Consider the following 21205-nt stretch of genomic DNA (forward strand, 5'->3'; position numbering starts at 1 on the left):
TAGATAGATAGATAGATAGATAGATAGATAGATAGATAGATAGATAGATAGATAGATAGATAGATAGATAGATAGATAGATAGATAGATAGATAGATTTTCCAAAATGGTCTATATATGTGTGTATAAAACACAAATATAGCCAACTGCCCAGACCTTATTGCCTCAGTTAAAAAACGTGAGTAGATCCATTGTGGATCCTGCCTTTGATGATGTTCTTTGTAGTGCTTGAATTTCTTTCTTTTGCAGAAATTTGATCAATTGCATGAAGTCAGGAGAAACATCTTTTGAACACAGTGACCTTTGAGACATATGTGCAGACCAGTGCTCCTGTTGGCTGGCAGGATTGCAATTCTGTTGCCTCCTGTTCTATAAAAGGCACAAGTCTGATACAGTGACTCAGTACCTTTTATCCTTCAGTCTCTTTTTTTTTTTTTACTTTTATCGTTCTGTTTCTTTTGATCTCAGAAACTCATTTCAACTCATCCTCTATCAAGTGTTTGGATGTTCAGTGCTCCTTGGAACAGCCTTTTGCCTCCATTGTTTGTCGAGAAACAGACTCAATTACCGCTAGGAAACTGCTGTGGCAAAGATCGTAAAGAAATCATTTTGTAAACTGGGGCGTCTCTTTAGGACAATATTATTCTTTGTCCGAGAGGCGTTTAAAATCAACTCAAAAGAACTACGAATATCATTATTTTTTTTGTTTTTGTTTCTATGACGTAGTTTATACAGAGTGACCAAGACTTTCATCGGGTAACAGGAAGGTTGACATACAGCAGCAGAGTTCCTTTGTTTGCTCTTTAATGGACTGGATTGCCAAAAGGCTGCCTCATTTACCACAAACTGAGGTTTTATTAAAGCAAGTCATGCTAACCCTACAAAATGGCAATAACAAAAACAGTCATGGTAAAAATATGTTTTATCCTTCTAGGACATTTTTATGAATTAGATAAATATCTTTGTGTTTGAGTCATTATGTGAAATTTAGCGTGTTTTTTTTAGATGTCTTTAGTGGAATTTATGGTTTAAGAAATTTCCTCCTTATAAGAGTCATTTCTGAGTCTTATTTGAAGGCAAAAAATTTGATGTAATTTAAAAATACATCTAAAGGAGGATGGCATTGAGAATAAAAATGTCAAAACTGCCGTTAGGGTTTTTTTTGTTGATTTTGTTATTTGATGTGCATTTAATTAACTTAATGCAACCTTATAATTTTGACAAGTCCATGAAAAAGAGTAGGAATGCTAAAAAAAACAAAGAACAGGAAGAAAAGTATATCACAGGAAGCTTACTGGACAGAAAATACATCTTTAAAAAATGGAATTTAGATAAATTGTCATTGCACTAGAAAACAGATACACTTCCCTCTATGCTTTGAGGGAAGTTAGTGAAACTTTTGGTTGAAACATGTAATATGAAACATAAAACCCATAATTTTATAGTGTGGAAACGGGTTAGGCAGGCTTGGTCAACATAGGCTACACTTCAGGATTGCAATTCTGAGATTTATAACTATTTTCAATATACAGAAACAGGAATTGGATATAACCTAATTTTACCTGGCAAACTTGGACAAAGTTATGTTGGTCTCTCATTGTGTGACGCTGTGATAGAAAAGATGAGATACACATGTTTGAGCTTCAATTAGCATCTAACAGGAAAATTTATTCTTCTTCTGTGTGCCCAACCTTCTCTATGCCAACAATGTGACAGGCGCCCCCTTGCGGTTGTATGTAGAATTGCACTGAATGACTGAAATAACACTAAAAAATATATTACATTGAAAAAATAATAGGAACATAACAATAATCTTGGGGTGCCTAAGTTTATATTGAGTGTTTTTATTTACTAATTACTTTCTGTCATCCCTCTACACATAGGTCTCTTGTCTGTGGTGGTGCAGCTATAGTGTCCTCCATATTAACCACACCAGATGTAAAAATGTTTACAAATGCCTTGAAATAAAATGCAGTTATAAAGATTTTGTGCTATATTGTTCTGACTGATAAACATAGGTAATTGTCCTTTTTTTTGTCAGAGCTGCCGCTCTTTAAAGCTTTACTGTTTTAATTGTAGATTTAGGCAAATCGTCAAATAGCCGAATAATGAAGATCAACACAATTCTGTTGTACTTCCATGGTAAATTCTCTAGAGGTTCCCATTTTGAAGAGCGACTAAACAAAATAGGCCTGTGTCCCATCATAGCTAATCTGAATTTGAAAACGTTCTTTAAGATAATTATTTTCTAAGAATTGTTAGGGGGGCAATGAGAACATTTATTTTTCACTCTATATTTTTTAGATACAACCCCTCAGCCCACTGCTGAAAAATGCACTCTAATCAAATATGAGATTTTTCTATTTTTATCAGTGTTAAACCATGCTACTATAAAAAAGTTGCTTCATTTAAAGACATTTGGTGCCAAGAAATGTTGACCATTATTCTAAAACTGTAATATGTTTTGATTTGCTTTATTTTTACTATGGACAAGCCCAGAATCTATGTTTTGCATAAAACATCAAATAGAATTTTATTAAAGGAAAGCATAGAGCTCGTGCTGCTTTTATAGCACATGCAATTAAAATGTCTTATTAAACTAGAGTTTCAATCAGAACGGTGGACTTTATTTGCCTTCAAGCCACAATATCATAAATATATATGAATGAGAACAGTTTTATTTTAAACCCCGTCTGTTTATACAGTATATGAATACAGGCAATAAGAGAAGTAAATAGAACAGGAGCTAGATCACCCTGGTGCCGTCAACTCACCTTAGTCCAGTGTTTTTCAACCTATTTAGAGCCAAGGTACATTGTTTTAATTGAAAAAATCACGAGGCAACCAAAAATGTAAACAAAGATACTCTGTAGCCACCTATATTATATTCATAGTCATTCTTATCAAAGTGTCTTGAATAGGAATCAAATAAACACAAAAAATTATTTTTATCATATTTACATTTCTTATTTCACATTGCACTTAACATGTCCCCTTCAAAAATACACCTGAACAGCGCCACAGCACTGTGGTGTGTGATGTATGAATGTAGTAACATTCATGCATCACTAATTCTCTTGTTTTAATGTAAAATGCTCTGTACCTACTGCCATCTAGTGGTAATAAAATCACGATTACGCCGCTAGTCACCATAGACATAATATAATATATTATGAATTATTGAATATATATATAAATATATTATGTCTATGGCTAGTCACTACTACAGCAGAGACACTCAAAGATGGCGTTTATTTATTCGTTTTCAAAAAATCTTTTAAGACCAATTACCGTATTTTCCGGACTATGAGCGCACCATACTATAAACCATACCTTCAAATTTTTTGAACCCGCCTCCCCCACGGAAACTTACCAGCCTCACCGGGCTACAGGCCGCTGGTATCTCTGCCGCTCCATAAGGACCCAGCAGAGGGCAGCAGAGGGCTGCATCCTAATAACTGCTGGATGTATTAAGGATGCAGTTCGTCTCCAAATCCGGTTTTGTTCACGCCGAGTTTACGTGTAGCGGCTCTATTTCCTTCCTGTACTGCCAGGTCGACACTCCTCAACTGAGAAGCTGCATAATATGAGTTTGAAAACATTTCTCCGTCGTGCCTGCTGCTAGTATGTGCTTGTTCCAAATGAAAATCAGCACTTTCTTCTTTGATTTCAAATTTTGACTTCCAATGATTCACTTCCTGCTAAAGAGCCCCCTGGTGGTTGAAGAAAAATCCACAGAAAAGCCACATGTTCAAAGTGTAGGAAAAAAGTAGCAGCTTATAGTCCAGAAAATACGGGAGGTGAAATTGGATAATTTCCACGGCACACCTGACGATCACTAACAGTGGTTGAAAAACACTGGCCTTAGAACATAAATTATTTCAGTTTTAATGTGTGCAAGCTGAACTTTGAGCCAGTTCTTGTGAAGCATGAACTTACACCCTGTCCACAATAAAAAGCTGGATATCCTGTATCGCAGAGCTCTGCTGTCCAAGTAAAAATCTGCAGCAATTGGAAAATCTATAATGGTCAAGCACTAAACTACAAAGGTGAGAAACAGCCTAGGGCCAATTTATACAACGTGTGGCGATGACAGAATGGTAGGATGTATACGGCTGTAGTCATGCAGTGAAGCATCTGCTGTCTGCCTGAGTCAGTAATGCTGAGTACGTAGGACCTGTGTGTGAAAGAAACAGAAGGCCAGGGTCAGAGATTAATACGTTTAATGTTGACCACTCCAACACCCCGCAGTGATTTTTTTTTTCTTTTACGTGATGAGGACAGAGTGTGCTGTGCATGTACTGTTGAAACCAGATATTGACATACACTGAATAAAAAGATACAAAGGCAATCCAAACTTTTCTTGTTTTAGGTTAGCTAGAATTACCAAAATTGTTTCCATTAGCTAAATGCCAGAAAACTTAGATGCTTTTTAGACATTTTTTTTTTCTTTTTGTAGCTTTCCTCAAATCCAAAGGTTCACATACGTTTGGGTAGTATCAGGGATAACTGTTCTAAAATGTATGACTTCAGTCATGCAAAGTTCAAACCTTTTTGGCTTCCTTCCACAAACTTCTGATAGCTTAACCTACACATTTGAATTAAATGGAGTCTCACCTGTGGATGTATTTTAAGGCCACACCTGAAACACACTCTTTCTTATTTGACACAATGGTAAAGTCAAAAGAAATCAGCCAAGATGTCAGGAAGAGAACTGTGTAGCTGCACAAGTCTGGTTCATCCTTGGAAACAATTTGCTGATGTTTCAACGGGCCGTGTTCATCTATTCAAACAATTATATACAAGTATAGAGATGATGGGAATGTCTGACCATCATAATGCTCAGAAAAGAAACAGGTTTGGTGTCCAACAGATTAATAAACTTTGGTCCAATGTATGTAGATAGACCCTAGAAAAAGTCAAGGACCTTGTGGAGATACTGGCTGTAGGCAGTAGGTAAGACAGCGCCATTATCCACAGTCAAACTGCCCTCTGCCAATCTGACTTGAAATGCCACTCAGCGAAAAAGAAATCTTTACTTCAAAAGAAAAAAACAAAACAAAACAAAACAAAAAAACACAGATTGCTGTCAGGAGGAATGGGCCAAAAGTCCAGCAAACTATTGTGACTAACTATTCTGAGGAAAACAAAAATGTTTGACCTAAATCAACAGTTTAAAACGCCCATTATCCCTGATCCTGACCAAATGTATGTAAACTTTTGAATTTGAGGAAAGTTACAAAAAAGAAACACAAAGCCTGTTTCTAGCTAGCTGTCTAGTACGCGAAACATTGAAATAATTTAGGTAATTCTAACTAACCTAAAACAAGAAAAATTTGGACAGATTTAACTTCAGAATGAGAAAAAAATGTGCCTTTCTATTCGGTGTAAATATCTGTTCTCAACAGTACGCTACACTTCTGTGCAAATTATGCTAACAGCACTTCCACACTGCAAATGTCTAATATGAATGGGAGTGTTTTAGGAAACACGAGTTGCATGACTGTTTAATTTTGCAGGGGGCTAAATGCTAGCGACAGTCCCTGCTTTCTTGGTTTTGGCCTGCTGAACCATCCTCATTTTGGGCATGCTGAAGGCCACTGAAGCATGACAGCCTTTAAAAATTCTAGTTTTAGGGAAGACTTGTGCTGAATAATGCTGTAGAAAAAAAGGACTTCAAGACTCCCACTGCAATCGTTTGGCTTTGCAGTCTCTTTGGAGGAATTTTACTGCCGACTATAAAGGACCGGTTTGCTTTCAGTTTACTTGTTTCAAAAAAGAAGAAGAAGAAAAAAAAATCTGCCCTAAAAAGAATCAGAGTATTGTGTGAGGATGAATAAAGCATTTGCCTTATGACAGGCATAAAGGTAAGTAATAAAAAATTGGGGGGAAAAGAGATGAGAGTTGAGCCGAGGAGAGATGTTAGGTAAGCAGGTGACAGCAGTTGCCTCCAGCTGTGAACCGAGTGCGCCCAGAAACAGCCTGACAGGGCCTGCTGGGGAAATGAGTCTTCTTTGGGAATAAATCCGACAAGCACTTGCATGCACACGTGCATGCACGTACACACACACGGATAAGACAGCATCTCCTGCACAAAGAGACACACACAGCCATAGACAGACTGAACAACAGTACAAAAAAGCTCCCAAGGCGCAAGACTCTGAGAGGAAATACATCATTATACAGGAAGGAATGCATCACCTGCAGAGCTCCGAGACGCCAATGAGAGACTGGGAAAAAAAGGTGAGGCAGCTTACGCATGCAAATGCAACTTAATGATTATCCATTAATACAGTATCATTAGTGCGATAATGAGGATTCAAATCCTTGCTCGCAAAGATATTAATCAATATTTGTTATAAAAGTGGTTTGGAGCAGGAAACAGTTATTTAATAGCTCTAATAAAGTCAATACGCTACAACAATGAGCACAGCAGCGTGAGGTGAGGAGGCGGGGAGGGTTTTGTTTGTGTGCTCAGATACCACGGTGCATATGATGTGCGTTGACAGCCTCGTTTCTATTGGGTTTAGGGCAACACGGGCACAACTGTCATCACACACCAGGTCTAAACACAAACCACCACACAAAAACACCCGCTGTCGCTTCCCTTTCCGTGTCTTCTACATACCATGTGTGCTCTGTTGTGCATTTTTTATGGTGGGGGAGTTTGGCGGTAGGTGGCGGGGGCGTGCATGCGTGCATGCTTTGTTACCCGATGCCTCTTAAAAGATTAACCACACCAATTCCCCTTCCTTAAAGTTAAAAAATACATGAACACCTCCATCTATAAATTATGCTAATACAAATGTGGGAAAGTTGAGGAGAGGAAATTGTACCATCTCACAACAGTGAGTGTGCTTAGGTTCACTGATAGTTCACTTGTCCACTGAGCATTGTCTTGGGTCTTGTTTAAATATCTGTACATCTATTTTCAAGTTATTATGTTTTCATAAACACAGCAGTGATTGATTTAAAGAGATAAAAGCTAAACAATTGCCACTGCCTGCTAATAAGTCCCTTTAGGCGCCAGGCTCTACTGTGATGTTTCCGTACACCTTCTCTGACACAGATTATGTTACACATTTGTATTCGTTAAAAAAACAGCTGCATTTTTTATGAATCTCAGTTTGGTTCAACTTGCATAAAAATAACTACAGACTAATGGGGGTTTTATAAAAACCCATTTCCTCTGTTGCCCCTTTAAATCAACACAAAGACTTACACAAGACAAATCTGCTTATAATCCATGATGTGAAAAAAAACTTTTAAATGTGAAATGTATCTTTGATGCAGAAGCATGACCTCAATAATTTCACATAAGTAGCTTTAAAAATAACTGCAACATTTTTTTTTTTTTTTTTTTTTTTTTTTGATAGCACAATTGCCTTGCAGCAGAATAGTCCTGGGTTCTTTCTGCATAGAGTTTGCACATTCTCCCTGTGCCTTCGTGGGTACTCTCCAGATACTTTTTTTTTTTTTTTTTTACAATGGGGTTCTATTAATTTTGTTAAATTCAGAAATTTAAAACACAGGCCTGAAGTGTACATGCACTGTGTGGTAGAATTTATGTCACACCAAAAAAAAATTAATAAAAAAAAAGCCACATATAGGTGAGCTTTTTTCTGCCAAAAAGTGATTAAGGTCAATTTTCTGCCCAGCAAAATGCAATCTCTGCCTGAAATTACTTTGTTTCACTCAAAGTAATTATATCATGTAGTTAAGGATTATAAAATGTAAAATTAAAAAAATGTGCTTCAATTCCCTTTTTTGTGTTTTCACACCGGCTCTATTATAGGAAATACATACTTAGGAACAAAGCAATTTAGTGTCAACAAAGGCAGACTGTAAAATGTCAGCTGTTTCCTCTGTTGTGCACCTTCTTGCCAACATATGTTGATAATTCTTTTAGTAAACACAAAAGTGAGCATTGTCTAAAATGGGAATGACAGCTGCAGCAGTTGCAGTAGCTAATGTTTTTCATCCACATTAAAAAAAAAAAAAATACAACAGAGAGCATCACACAAAATCATATGACTTTCAAACAGAGTCTCAAACTTGTTGGCACCATGGATCTGTCCATGTTACCGTGGATCATGCCTCGTTTCATGCCAACACATGATGACTGCTATTGCTCAATATTAGAGCAACCTGTGAGTACAAAAAGGAACCTGTTAAAACTAGATTAGCAAACGAGCATAACCCATTAAAACAATTATCTTCCAACCTGTCCAACTAATAGCTTTTTGAATTGCTGGATGATGAATCTGAACTAAAAGTTAATTGCAAGTTAAATTAACATCACAAATTAAAAAGCCATGCTAATATCATCGTGCATGGAAACAGCCCATCATTACTTTTGCGATTAATTAAAGCTTTGTATCACATTCATGAGGATTATCTGGCTCATCTTTTACACATTGTTACCTATAAGTGTATACGATAGGAATATATTCATCATGTCCATTCATTAAGACCCTACTGGTATCATTAGCCAATGCTGTATTGAGAATACAATAAAAAAAATCATGAAATAATTGATGTGTGCTAAATCACTCCTATTATCTCCAGAATGAGTCAAATGTGAGGCAGCCAGGAAGCTGGTAGTCACTTTACTAAAACTAGGTTAAATAAAAGCCGAGGTACTCTATAAAAAAGTGTGACCTATAATCTTTGGTTACTCTTACTTGAAATGATTTTGTCTGCTTTTGTCAGAATCCTTCTTTCAAATTTTGGATTGCATTTGACTTTTTTTCTAAACAGTTAGTTCTTGGATAACCAGTCTACCAGCAATACAAGCCAGTTACAATGCATTTCTATTTTATGTACGCTAATGGCTGCAAATACAGTTTTGAGAGTTGTGCGAAAGAAAGGAAAGCATGATTTTACAAAAAAAAAAAAAAATTTACAATCAAATTGCACATGCAGCAACTTGCTGGCCAACACTGAGGGTGCTGCAATGTTTTTATGTTTGGGAGTTTGTTCAAAGTAGAGTAAAATTACACCTTGATAATTTATTGTGGATTCAGTTTATTGTAATCAGGTTTAACCATTTGCACAAGATGTTTGCCAGTCGCTGCTGCTGCTAGTCTGTGGAGGAGGTGCACGGGTGAGGTGTGGGGTAGAGGAAGGTCGGCTCTAGACTGCAGCTCCAAATGAGGAGCTTTGTGGAAACAGGCAGCGCTTTGTGACAGCAAACATTTAGGCATCCTCGAATAGCTGAAATGGAAGGTTAAAAGATTCATAAATATGCATTAAAGAATCAAAGCAACACTCCAGGTATGTTTTTGAGGACCTCGGATATGATCAGTAGATATTGCCTGGAGCAGGACACTGACATGGCTGGTGGGATAATATTCGGACACCATTAATAGAGATCTCACACTATTAAATCTCACCGAATTACTGCAATAGAAACCATAACACATAAGAAATAATTTCTTTCCCCTCCAACTTAGCGTCTTATGTACTCTACAGCCATATTGGATAATAAACTGAAGGTGAATCCCTGACTTTTGGAGTTAAAAAAACAGAATTAAAGTGTCTTTTCCATTTGATTTTATGGTTCAGAACTTGGACATTGCGACTTGCAAATACAGATCAATAAACTACGTCACTGTTTGCACCGTCAAACCTGTTGCCAGTGGTAGTGTTTTCCCATCTTCCCTGATTTGCATTCATATTTTATATCGGTCGTATTCCTCCCACAGAGCAGGAAAACAGTCATTGAGGGCATTTGTATCCACCACAAGGACAGGCTGACAGGGACAGACTCCGGCTGTCACAAGGGAGTGAACCTTTGACCGGCTTAGCTGTTCACATGGCGAGCAATCCATCTCCCTCCTGTGCGTATTTTTCCGAATTTATATCCAGCCTTTTTATATGTAAAGAAATACCTTTCCCTATAAGAGTTGTAACAGTTATTTCCGCACACCACCAACACCTTACACACAAAACAGGGCACCAGCTGGTGAGGAGACTCCCTGTCTTTGTTAATTTCTCATCTGCCTTTCTCGTAGTGCATCAGAGACAGAGGCTCTGTGTGTGTGTGTGTGTGCGTGTGTGTGTGCATGTCTGCTGTCCCCGAGCATGTGAGTGTGTGTTGTGTGAGTTTGTGGCCACACCCTCAGGGTAACACATGCTATCTTGGTGTGCCCAGATTATATTTATTCCGTAATAAGTTTCTGTGTGTGTGTGTGTGACAGTGTGTGCACAAAGACTTTACTTGCTCAACATGCACACGTCACGTCTACTTTTAATCATCCCTGAAATAATGAAGAGGCAATGGAAGACATTGTGTGCGTGTGTGTGTGTCAAAGACAAGGCGTTGAGTTTCTGGAGGAATCTCATTTCTGTAAAATGACACCTTCTCATGGTCAGGAACCCGTGGTTTTCTTCGATTTGATTGGCCTTTCAGGAAACCCTGATATTAGATTCCTTCAAGAATGCTATGGGAATTGCCATTGAATCTTATTTTAGATTAATAGAAATGACCATAACACAATCTATTTGCCAAGATTAAAAAAAAAAGAAAACTGAAGAAAGAGAAATATAACTTTTCATTACATTGCAATAAAATTACATTTGGATCAAGCATGAAACAAGCGTTCAGCATTTCTGGATTGAGTTTTTATTAAATTGTGACACTTATACTGAAAACAAACTTTCATAAAAAATCAGACGAAAAACTCAACTGTATCTTAAAATGTGCTATGGGGCTTCTGGGCCCTCTAACAGCTGAGTGTTTCTCTCTTTGTTCTAATTTGCGGGGGCCAAAATGAACCCCTCTTTCTATTTAACAAGCCTGTTGATAGCAGAGGCAGCTCAATAAGCGAAAGCCCATGTTCCTGAAATCATACAAGGCAAATTAAAAAATTCAAAAAGGCATATTTTTAAAACAGTCCCCATTTGGGAAGTGCAAGAATTAGATGTGCTCCTGGCTGTAGGAGGAAAAAATAGCTCACAAGAGAGATAAACTGACCTGTGCCCTCAGAGTATTTCACAGTGGATACTTATCAACAACACAAACATGGATATTCAGAAAAGATGACAGAAATGGGATAAAAGGGGCGATTACAAATTCATCACAAGACGAAGTCACCAGCAGGAGAAAGAGAGGACTGGAAAGATGAAATATAAAATATCATATGGATTTGTCAAATCTACAGAACTTTAATGCCCCTACCACACTACTGCGTATCTAAACCACATTTCAGTGACAAAGGAATACATACGTAAAGTAAATTTCATTGATATAGCACCTTTGACAAATCAGAAAACCCCAAAGTACTTAATAGAAAAGCATCAACACAGAAGAACACAAAAAATAATACATATATCATGCGGCATAAAGCTACCTTAAAAGTCATTATGAACAAACTGTTAGGCAGTGCCATTCAACTGAAAATAAGTTTCAAGTAAATGTCACTCCACTGTTAACTTCCAACAAATTTGATCCATCCATCCATTGTCTATACTTCCTTTTCCTAGCAGAGACTAGGACTGGTCATTGGGCGAGAAGCAGCCGGATATACCCTGAACAGGTTGCCAGTAAGAGAGACACACACAAGACAAACAATCACGCACACACAGTTACACCTAAGGTCAATTTGGAGAGAACAAATAACCCAACAGTCTTCTTTGATACAATAGTATAATTTGACACAACTCACATCATGTTTGCCCCATTAATGTTTGACTTCCATGAGAAAAGAGCTATGTAAATGTTACAACAATGACTCACCTATAGCACTTCTACTCTTGTTGCTTTGGCTTCACTGTAGAAAATACTTAAAGCAATTCATCATATGACAATGAAATTGTCCTCAGCATAACATAGAGATTCATTTTAGGATTATCTTTTGTATACTTAAAGACTTGTAGAGCATTAAAATAAGATGATAGTAGGCAAGGTTACCTTTAAACATTGAGAAAAGTCAGTTGATAGGTCATAATACCAAAAGTGAGTAAGAGCTTAAAATTAGGACGATGGCAAAGAAGCCTTTTTTTTTACCTTGTATTATGGGTATATTAATAGAAACATGCAAAATGCTGGTCGGTAAATGTAAGGGAAGATTTTATGATGTGCTCCTCACCTCTCTTTTCTTTTACAATACATAAGTTTTGTCATAACATATGCCCGTAGATTGTCAAGAAAACAGCAGGGGGATGGGTCTTTCATGCTTGGGACTAATCCTTCCATTACTTCCCTGTACCCAGAACTTATCAGGATCAAAGCGGTCTTCTTTAACATCAAACACAATACTTGCTTTTCTTCACAAAAGGTAAATGGGAAGATCGTCTGTGCTGGTGGATAACAGCTCACATCACACCTGTAGCTCAGACAACACTTTCTTCCCTTTGTTGGGAAACACTTAAAGAGTAGCAACCTGTTCTTACAAGATCATCAGAAAATATAAGACACGACCGCTGTCTGGAAACAATCAGTATTTCTGGATGTTGATCGGGGTACAGTTTAGACGAGACCACCAAGACACTTTAGCTTCCACCTCACCACATTTAGAAAACAGTAACTCTTCTCCAATAAACCAGGTGCTCATGTGTCAGAAGTTGCGTTAAACTAAAAAGGTTAAGTAGCGCACGTAGCACAATCCTATCCACCAGGGTTTTTGTTATCTGCCCGTGCATGTGTTGACAAAACCCTTCAGCCATGCGTTCTGCGCATGTGTGCTTTCACACCTCCAGAGTACTTCACACTTCCACTCCTCAAAAAAAAAAAAAAAAAATCTTACCAAAGGCGCCAAGGCAGAGCTTTGGCTAATTAGGAGGTGCATTGTATGAGCAGGCACCACCCAAAGGCTGCCACAGGAAATTCAAGCATTTCTCAAACATGATTTTGTGTTTGATGAGGGAATGACATTATGCAAAATTAGAGCTCAAAAAGGTTGACTTTGCATAAACATAAACATCTGCTCTGATAAGTTTGAACCAAAATGTATTACGTGAAAAACTATGAAGAGTTCAGAACAATTAAACAAACTGAAAAAGTGGAATATTTACCTTGAAGTTTTATGTTGGGTAAAGTTATAAAGTGCTTCAGATTAAAAAACAACAACAACAAACAGCTTCACATAATTGTTTGTTTTAAGAGGTCAAAAATAACCCAGGAGTGGCTTTCAGTAAACAATTTCCTGGGAAAATGAGTGTCGCTTAGTTCAATAGGAGACAAAGGATTATGATGAAATTATACAGGAAATGTTTAACACATTTCCCACACATCCGAGGTCATTGAATTCTCTCTTTATGAATTACAGCCATTTCCTACGCTGTCATCCTTTTTCACATCCGCAAAAGGCAATTGGTCTTTCGACAGATGAGCAATTTAATGGTCATGCAGATGTGGCCTGCTTCATTGTTGCTTTATGACAAATTAATGAGATAAAATATCTTCAGATAATTGGTGGCTGTTCATGAAAAATCTTAATTTGCTGTCTAAAAGAGTCAATATGATTAAACGAGGCAATCTTTCTGCCCAAACAACTCAAATCCAATTACAGACACAGTAAAAGAGTTGAAATTTGTTGAAGAAGCTGTTTCTTTAGAGCCCAAGGGACAAATGGTGTTTCTTTTGTAACACCAAAGAAAATCATAGACAAAATTCAACAGGTGAAATCACAGAAAAAATAAAATAAATAAATACAATCTTGATAATTAGACCTAGTGAAATGTGGAGCAGTACATAGTTTTACTTACCGTCTGATTTTGCAATAATTTTACATTTATATGTATTAGAGTAGAGGAGGCAGAGGTTATAAAGGGGTAACTTCTAATTAAGTGAATAGATGTGAGATTAGATGAATTCAAGTCAGGAGGGACAGTTGGAGCAACAGTACAGAACGAAGTAATAATAGCGACAAGAGAAATGCAAGATGACAGAGGTGAGAGAGTACTAATATCAAAGCCAAATGTTAACTTGTGTTATGCCCTCCTCTCTGCCCCCACCATGACTTGCTCGACTTCCCCAGTCTCCTCTCCCCTGCTCTCCCCGCCGTTCCCTCTGTCTCTCCGAAGCATTTTTATGATCAAGAGGCTGACTCTGCAACAGACACATCTCCGCTCCCAGAGAAACCAGCCATAAGCCACAGGATTAACTGTGTGTTAGAGAGCCTGGGCTGTGCTAATGCTCAGTGTCAGAGTGCCCGCCAGACTCAGAGTGTACACAGCGTGCTAATCGTCCAAATATACGTCTGTTAGGGAGAAAGACAAAAAAAAACAAAAAAACGTTACCTTGAACCGCAGCACTAACGAGCAGTCTCAACTGTTCGTTGAATTTCTGTGGATATCTGACAGCAGTGAGTGTTTATTCAAAATGATGAACTGGTCACTAACTTGGATAACGTATTACTGCTGGCTTGTAGGTGAACATCATCAATCAAGGATTCATAATCAGGACCAGAGCTGTCCACAACTGCAATCAAGCTCTGATATTTGGTACCTGGATGCAAAATTTGACTAGCATTAAAATTACTAGAAGCTACAAGGAGAATAACTGATACATTTAAATTTAGACATGTTGTAGGAACACAGCACTGCATTTCTACAGACTGTCAATGTAAATTAAATGAGCTAATTTTATCCTTCTGGTTTAATTCGGTTTACATGTAGGAGTCTGGCCTCAAGGAGAAGTGGTGACTGTCGGTTGCTCTGCTGATGACAACATGTAGATTATTACCTGGTAGTCTTTTGTTTTTGTTTGTAAATGTCCGCACAAACAGTGTGGTGCCACGCAAGCCCCTCTAGATTGGGGACACAGACAAAGAAAAAAAAAACAACTAAAAACCTGTTGGTTCGATCAATAATTACACAGGAACGATCAGGTGTATCTTCTGATAAAATGGCTGTTACCATTCATATACCGTCTGTGAAACTCTGATGAGACCGCATCTCACAGATGGTGTTGAAACACAAATCTACTGCAAAGCTACAGGTTGAGAGGTAGAACGTGGCTCTCATCTCAAATCTGACAGCTTTAAACAAGAGTTAGAATACATTTGAACTGAGGAGACTGTAGGAAATACGTAATGCATGTTGGTTTTTACCCCTCCAGTGTCACTGTGCACATGTGACTTGGTATGTTTGGTGAGCAAATTAAGTCTCTGGAGCTACAGGACAAATCTGACAGAAGAAAGGAGCGTAGTGGGGGTGGAAAAGGTAGGTGCTGTGAGAGCGGAAACGAATTGCTGAAAAAAAAAAGAAAAAGGAAAGCAGAACAGGTGACAAAGAACAGAACTGAAATACAGCAGTCTTTCAGAGCTTGAGATAAAGAATTGTTTAAGGCAGTTAAACCAGATTTATAATTAAGGGTAGCATTTGCCTAACAAGACAAAAGGGGTCAATAGCAAAAGGTTGATGAAGCATTTCATCATCTCTCCCCAAGAATTACGTTGGATTCACTTTACAGCACAAAGACAGACGGAACAAAGACTTCCTAATTAAAACTCCGAATCATGACAAAGGTGCACCGACTCTTAAAATGGTACCAAGTGTTTCTGTCAAATGTGTTAAGCAAGTTATGAAATTAAGGACTTTTTGTCCACAGGCTACAGCAGCATGTAAATCCATTACACCTTGCTCATTGCTTTAGAGTCCAGATTGCTTTTGTAGAGTAGAAATGAAGGTTCATACTGTGATTGGTTACCTGCCAATGGGCTGGTGGAGCAGACTAATATGCCAGCCAGAGCCAAAACAGAACAGTGCTTTTGGCTCGTTTCTGGTTTTAATCTTCCTGCCGTGTTTTAAAGCTTTCGTTTCTGAAATGTCACCGTGCCCTGAACACTTAACATGTTTAATTACTTGTTTTTGCTAAGTCTCTATAAACTTTTCAACAAGGGTCCATTCACTTGCTTACTTCAACAGGCTATTTTAATTGAAAACTCTCCTACAGAATATACAGTATTGTATGTTCTGGACTACACAGGAAATGTGATCAATGTTATGATTATGCCATAAAATATTTAAAATGAGGCATTTCATACCAACACACATCAAGATTCACTGAATAAATTGACAAAACTAGATCTTCTTGAAACGCCAAGAAAAAGGCCTTTTGCAGCTACATAGTGGTCTGTCATTATGTGATGGAATACAGGAATATGTCTCCCGTGGCCATTCCCTGTCTTGCTTTCTTTAATCATTCTAGGAATCTATAGTATTTTTTGCACTGTCAGCCTACACACAATCTCCCTGCACTGGAGGATCATACAGACTTTACAGTGACAAATGGTTCTCAATAGCCTTCCACGCGTCCCTTTCTTCTTCCATTTTCACTCAGTTTTCTGAAAGCCTAACATTCGTAAAACCTTCCTCTCGTAGCGAAACTTCAACTTAGAAATCAAGTCTCTACACTACCTTTTGTTTCGTTCCCTCACTTCATTTTCCTCTGCAGAATCCACAGTGACAGCTTGGTTGCTCTCCATCCACAAAAGTCAATTGACACACTGATGTGTGCATGCATGTGCTTTGCACAGATTTGATGTGTGTGTTTGCTCATCTTGTTCTCACTTCCAACTCATCACATATGGACATTTGGTCAGGAACACTTTGCGGTTATTCCTAAGTGCGCATAGTGTTTCTTTAAGCATTATTATTTAATATGCAGCGCAGTCTGATCCCCCCAAGTCCTGAATGTTCTCTGTGGGTCAACTCACCCCCATGAAACAGGTCACTGTGGTTACCTAATGTATGATACCACAAACGAGAGAAGCGTCTAATTCCTGTTAAATTAAGTCAAGTTATGTCTTTTCAAACACATAATTTGACTTCTTCAACCCGAGCAAATCACTAATTTTCTAGCTTTTTCACTGACTTTAAAAAGACTTTGGTCACCAATTTAGATGGTCTGGAGCCAACGATCCATATATTTCATGTTTCTGATGAACCCATTCTGCATGTTACTTTCCTTTTTGCTCAAAACGGGGATATCAATGTTCGCTGGCCAGGCATATTCCTGTTTGTGTTGATGTCCATCACCTGGTGATCACCAATCTAAATGGAAATAGGGAAGTTAAATTCCGACAGGTCATGGTTTCTTGATGAATCAGGACTGAAGCCTCGGGGCCAATGAGCATACATTTCTGGGATGCTTTTAGACCTGAGAACATGCCAGGTCATCTCGTCAGAAATCTACTCAAATTCCTTATTTAGACCCAATCAAAGTCCAGAAAGGCTATGTAGGACACACTGTTTTTCCCCCAGTTCTTAGTCAAAGCAATCAAAAAATAATGTTATCAAAATTTTTACTAAAAGTGAAAACTCAGTTTTCTACCATGCCAACTTCAATTTAGAACTATGCATTGGCCTGAATTAATCTCCAAACATCGTTGCTCTCACTCAGAGCTTCAATGGATCAAGGCTGGACAACACAAGGAAAACATTCAGTCGAAATATTTTTGCTCATTACTTAAATGACGACATATGTTCGAAATAGATGGTTCACTCAAAAATGTCAAAGCATGCTCTGCCTCCATTTAAAACAGAAAAGGCAATACTTTTTCCCCGCAGCTACTAAACTAACAATTCACTAAACTTTGGATTTTGAAATATGGACTTAAAAACAGAATGAATAAAGTACTTGGTAGATTTTATGCATTTATTGAGCAGTGTATAACGTTTTGCTGCTCTACTCTTTGCAATATAACTGTAACTGACTGACTAGCAGTGTAGGTTATCTGCTCAGGTAAACAGTCTGCAATCAGACACTGGCTGTGGCTTTTGTGACTAGAAATACTTAATTAGAGCCAGATTGTTTTATTTTCTGCCAGCTGACTGGCAGTGCATAGCAGATGACACTCCTTTTAGTTTTTTGTACCATGATTTTGGCTGTTATACAATGAGAAACATTTACTGACATTTCAACGGAAGATAATCAGATTTAAACATAAGGAGTTTGGAATTTTCATGAATTTACAAAGGCTGCAGACTCTTAAAATTCCTTTATTTTTGTTGTATTTTTGTAAACACCTTTCCCATTTTTTCTTATTGTGCCATAGTCCTTAGGATTACATTGAAAAAAATCCCAACACATTAAAGTTTGTCCAGATCAGCTAGCACACTTTTTTTTTTTTCTTTTTTACATCAGTTGATCAGCAGGGCACATAAACAAGTGGGGGAGGGGCAGCTACCACAGTGCTCTATGCCCCATTCAGTGTGAGAAAATGTTTTTATAATCACATTAAAATGACTTCAAACCAGCCAGGCAGCCCTACAGGATTCCTGAAGCGACCAATGAAAAATGGCTACTCAAATGAAGTTTTTGAAAAAGTGGAAGATAAACTACACCTGTGAGCCAGAAGGCAAGAACGAAACAGAGTGAGCATAACTGAATATTTAAATACTCAATTTCATACATAATGCTCAATTGAAGGACATAAAGTGAAGGAAATGGAAGTCAGAGATCTAAGATTCATATACTGACTGCATAAAGCTTTTTGTAACTAAAAAGAGATTTGTTGATGGACATTTAGGAATAAAATGCTGTGTAAGGCTTAGGCCTCAACACTATATACAACTCACGTTCACACACCCACACACACACACACAGGCAAAAACTCCCGCACACACTTTGGTATAAGCAACTCACGTTCGCTGCCACAGCCCAAGAGCTACCGCAAGAATATTTATTGGCTACCGGCTCAATGGCTGTATTGAAGAGAAGGATTGAGGGAGGAAGAAGAGAGGGAGAAAGAGAGGAAGAAGAGAGGGAGAAAGAGAGGGAGAGAGGGGGGAGAAAGAGGAGAAAACGAGGAAAGGGGGTAGGAGGGGAAGAGGCTGTTGCCGCTTTTTCTCATCCTCCCTGTGAGCCACTTTCTGATTCCCCGCATCACACCACACACACATTCACGCGACACCTCGCAGACATCCCCGCGCGCACGCAGACACCCTCACACACACAATCACACAGAGGCGCGCGCGGAGGGTAAAGAGGCAGAAGAAGAAGAAACATCTTTCTCTCCCAAGAAAAGTATGAATGTGCGAGTGAAAGAGGACGTTCATGTCACCGCGTGAGCTGAGCACGCGCACATACATGTGAGCGCGTGCGTTTGTGGGGGTGTCGCATCCTCTTCCTCCTTACCTTGCGCGCGAGAAGAGAGCGAGCACAGCACAAGAGTCCAGAGAAAATAGCGCATCGCCTTCATTCCTCCGTCCGTCATCCTCCCGTTCATCCCTCTCTTCTTCGTCGTCACCCTCTTCTTCATCATCATCCTCCTCCTCGACGAGGGGAGAGCAAGACAGCGTTCCGTGACGCTATTAGCGAGATTATTTGCATCAATACATCTTCCGCGAGCCGAGCGCGAGCCCTCCAAGCTCTCACCGGGCCGCATGCTGCTTCACATCCAGAAAACGGAGGGGGGACAGAGAGAGCGGGGGGAGTGAAAGGGAGAGCGAGAGAGAGAAGCGTTTTTCTTTGCCTCCTCCTTCTAACATAGACTAGATAAATCCCTCACATCCGAAAAATGAATTCAGCGAACATCCACAGAGAGAGAGAGAGACAGAGAGTAAGCAGAGACGCAGAGCGGGCAGGAGGGACGGGCGCACAGGTTGTCTCTGCAACCTGCGCTCTCGATGGCTATCGTCAGTATGTATGTGCTCCCTTCAGTTCCATTTCAACACCAAAACAAAGTAATTGGGAGCTTCAAATCCACACTTTCCACAGCCAGTGTCCGATCTTCATTCTGAAAATGATCATCTGTGTCGTTTTGCAGTGTCCTTTCCTCTATGAAAAATAAGTAAAAAAAAAAAAAAAATCCCCTCGGTGCTTCTCTGAATCGTTTGTCACTACAATGTGTCACAAATCAATAGAGATGCTTGTTCTTTATTTCTTTCCTGATCGGTTAATCCTCTTCTACCTCCCCCGTCTCTTGTCTCATGCGTCTGTGAGCCTTTCTGCTTTTCCTTTTTTTTCCTCCCTTTTCTCTCCTCTCAAACTGTAGCGGAAAAAAAGTCTATCTTCTCCCCCTGAAAGAAGAGAAATTCGTTATTCTCACGACTCCCTTATTCCACTGACTTCTTGTCAAATAAGCATCATCACAAGTCTCTCCTTTTGGTATATCCTTACCAGACAAGGGGAAATTCATTGGCTTGCTCTTTGCGTCGAAACAGTCCCTGTGTAGTTCTCTCTGCAGAGAAAAATCAGTCAAATTATTATTATTTTTTTAGTTATTTTTTTTTCAAAAAAATCCAAGTTCTTGTCAGAAATCAGAGGAGAGAAGCATCCTTTCCTCTGCTCGGATCGCTCCTCTCTCCCGGTGAAGCAGCTCGGTGCGTCTCTTCCCTCTGCCCGGCGCTGTGCAGAGATGCTGCCTTCAAGAGCTCCTCATACTGTAAGCTCCCCGCTCCCACACAAATTCACGTGGTCTATTGGTCATTAGTATCAGTTTGAAAATTAACTTTTGCTGATTACATGTATTTATGTGGATGAACTGTGCGTGTGTGTGTGTGTGTGTTTTGTAATAACATCCTAACATCAAGGTATGACAACTGTTAAGATTTGCAGCTGGAAATATATATTTTTTTATGAATCGCAGTGCATGTCGGAGCTCATTCTAGTGCAGATCTGACTAATTTAGTTTAAAACACACACACACACACACACAATTAAAACATCAATTAATCAATTAATATCAGTGCAATACAAGGTCTGACTAAGGTGGATTGAACCCCCCTGGGTAAGTAACAGTGTTGGTCCTCAACCTCATGGCTCAGAGATTTCACAGTATGATCATCTGGAGTATAAATTATGTATTGCATGACCTTATCTAATTGCAGAAAATTACAAATTAACTGTACTGCTGATAAATGTTGAAAAATAAAATTGTATGAAGTTTACGATGTACAATAAATGCCATCTTTTTCTTTTTCTACTAAATTTTCTGAATTTTATTGAGTTGTAAATTGCCACTTTGCTGGTATGCTCCTCAGATTAATTCAAGCAGACCAAGCTGATCTGCTGTTAGTGGGCTGTCCTGCACTTAGTCATGATGTTGCCAAATGTAGTTTTCCTGCATTTGGTTAGCAAGAAAGAAAGGGTAACGTTTCGCAATCAAACATATTCCCAAATAGCCAATTTGGTCCTTCTTGTGTACATTTTTTAAAACTGTAATATCTGATTGGGGAAACTGATTCATTCTGGTAAATTACTGTAACCTAATCACAAGCATTTGATTATGTAAATTAAATTCAATTAATGCTTC

The 21205-nt window shown here is 38.6% G+C and overlaps 1 protein-coding gene across 2 annotated transcripts in view; it reads right to left on the minus strand.

Annotated features, from left to right (window-relative positions):
* The window catches only part of csmd1a (CUB and Sushi multiple domains 1a), a 120726-nt gene extending 100410 nt beyond the window's left edge, over positions 1-20316 (minus strand). Inside the window, exons 1-2 of one of the 2 annotated variants that reach the window (XM_016677939.1) lie at positions 20071-20316; positions 19087-19970 (exon numbers count right to left, since the gene is read on the minus strand). In XM_016677939.1, coding sequence (XP_016533425.1) covers positions 19087-19336 — 250 coding nt within the window. In that variant the 5' untranslated portion in view covers positions 19337-19970; positions 20071-20316. Of the gene's footprint in view, positions 1-19086 lie in introns of both variants that reach the window. The other variant, XM_007564878.2, reaches the window with a different exon arrangement.
* Positions 20317-21205: the final 889 nt, after the last annotated feature.

This window comes from Poecilia formosa, unplaced genomic scaffold (genome assembly GCF_000485575.1).
Source record: "Poecilia formosa unplaced genomic scaffold, Poecilia_formosa-5.1.2 Scaffold169, whole genome shotgun sequence".
NCBI lineage: Eukaryota > Metazoa > Chordata > Actinopteri > Cyprinodontiformes > Poeciliidae > Poecilia > Poecilia formosa.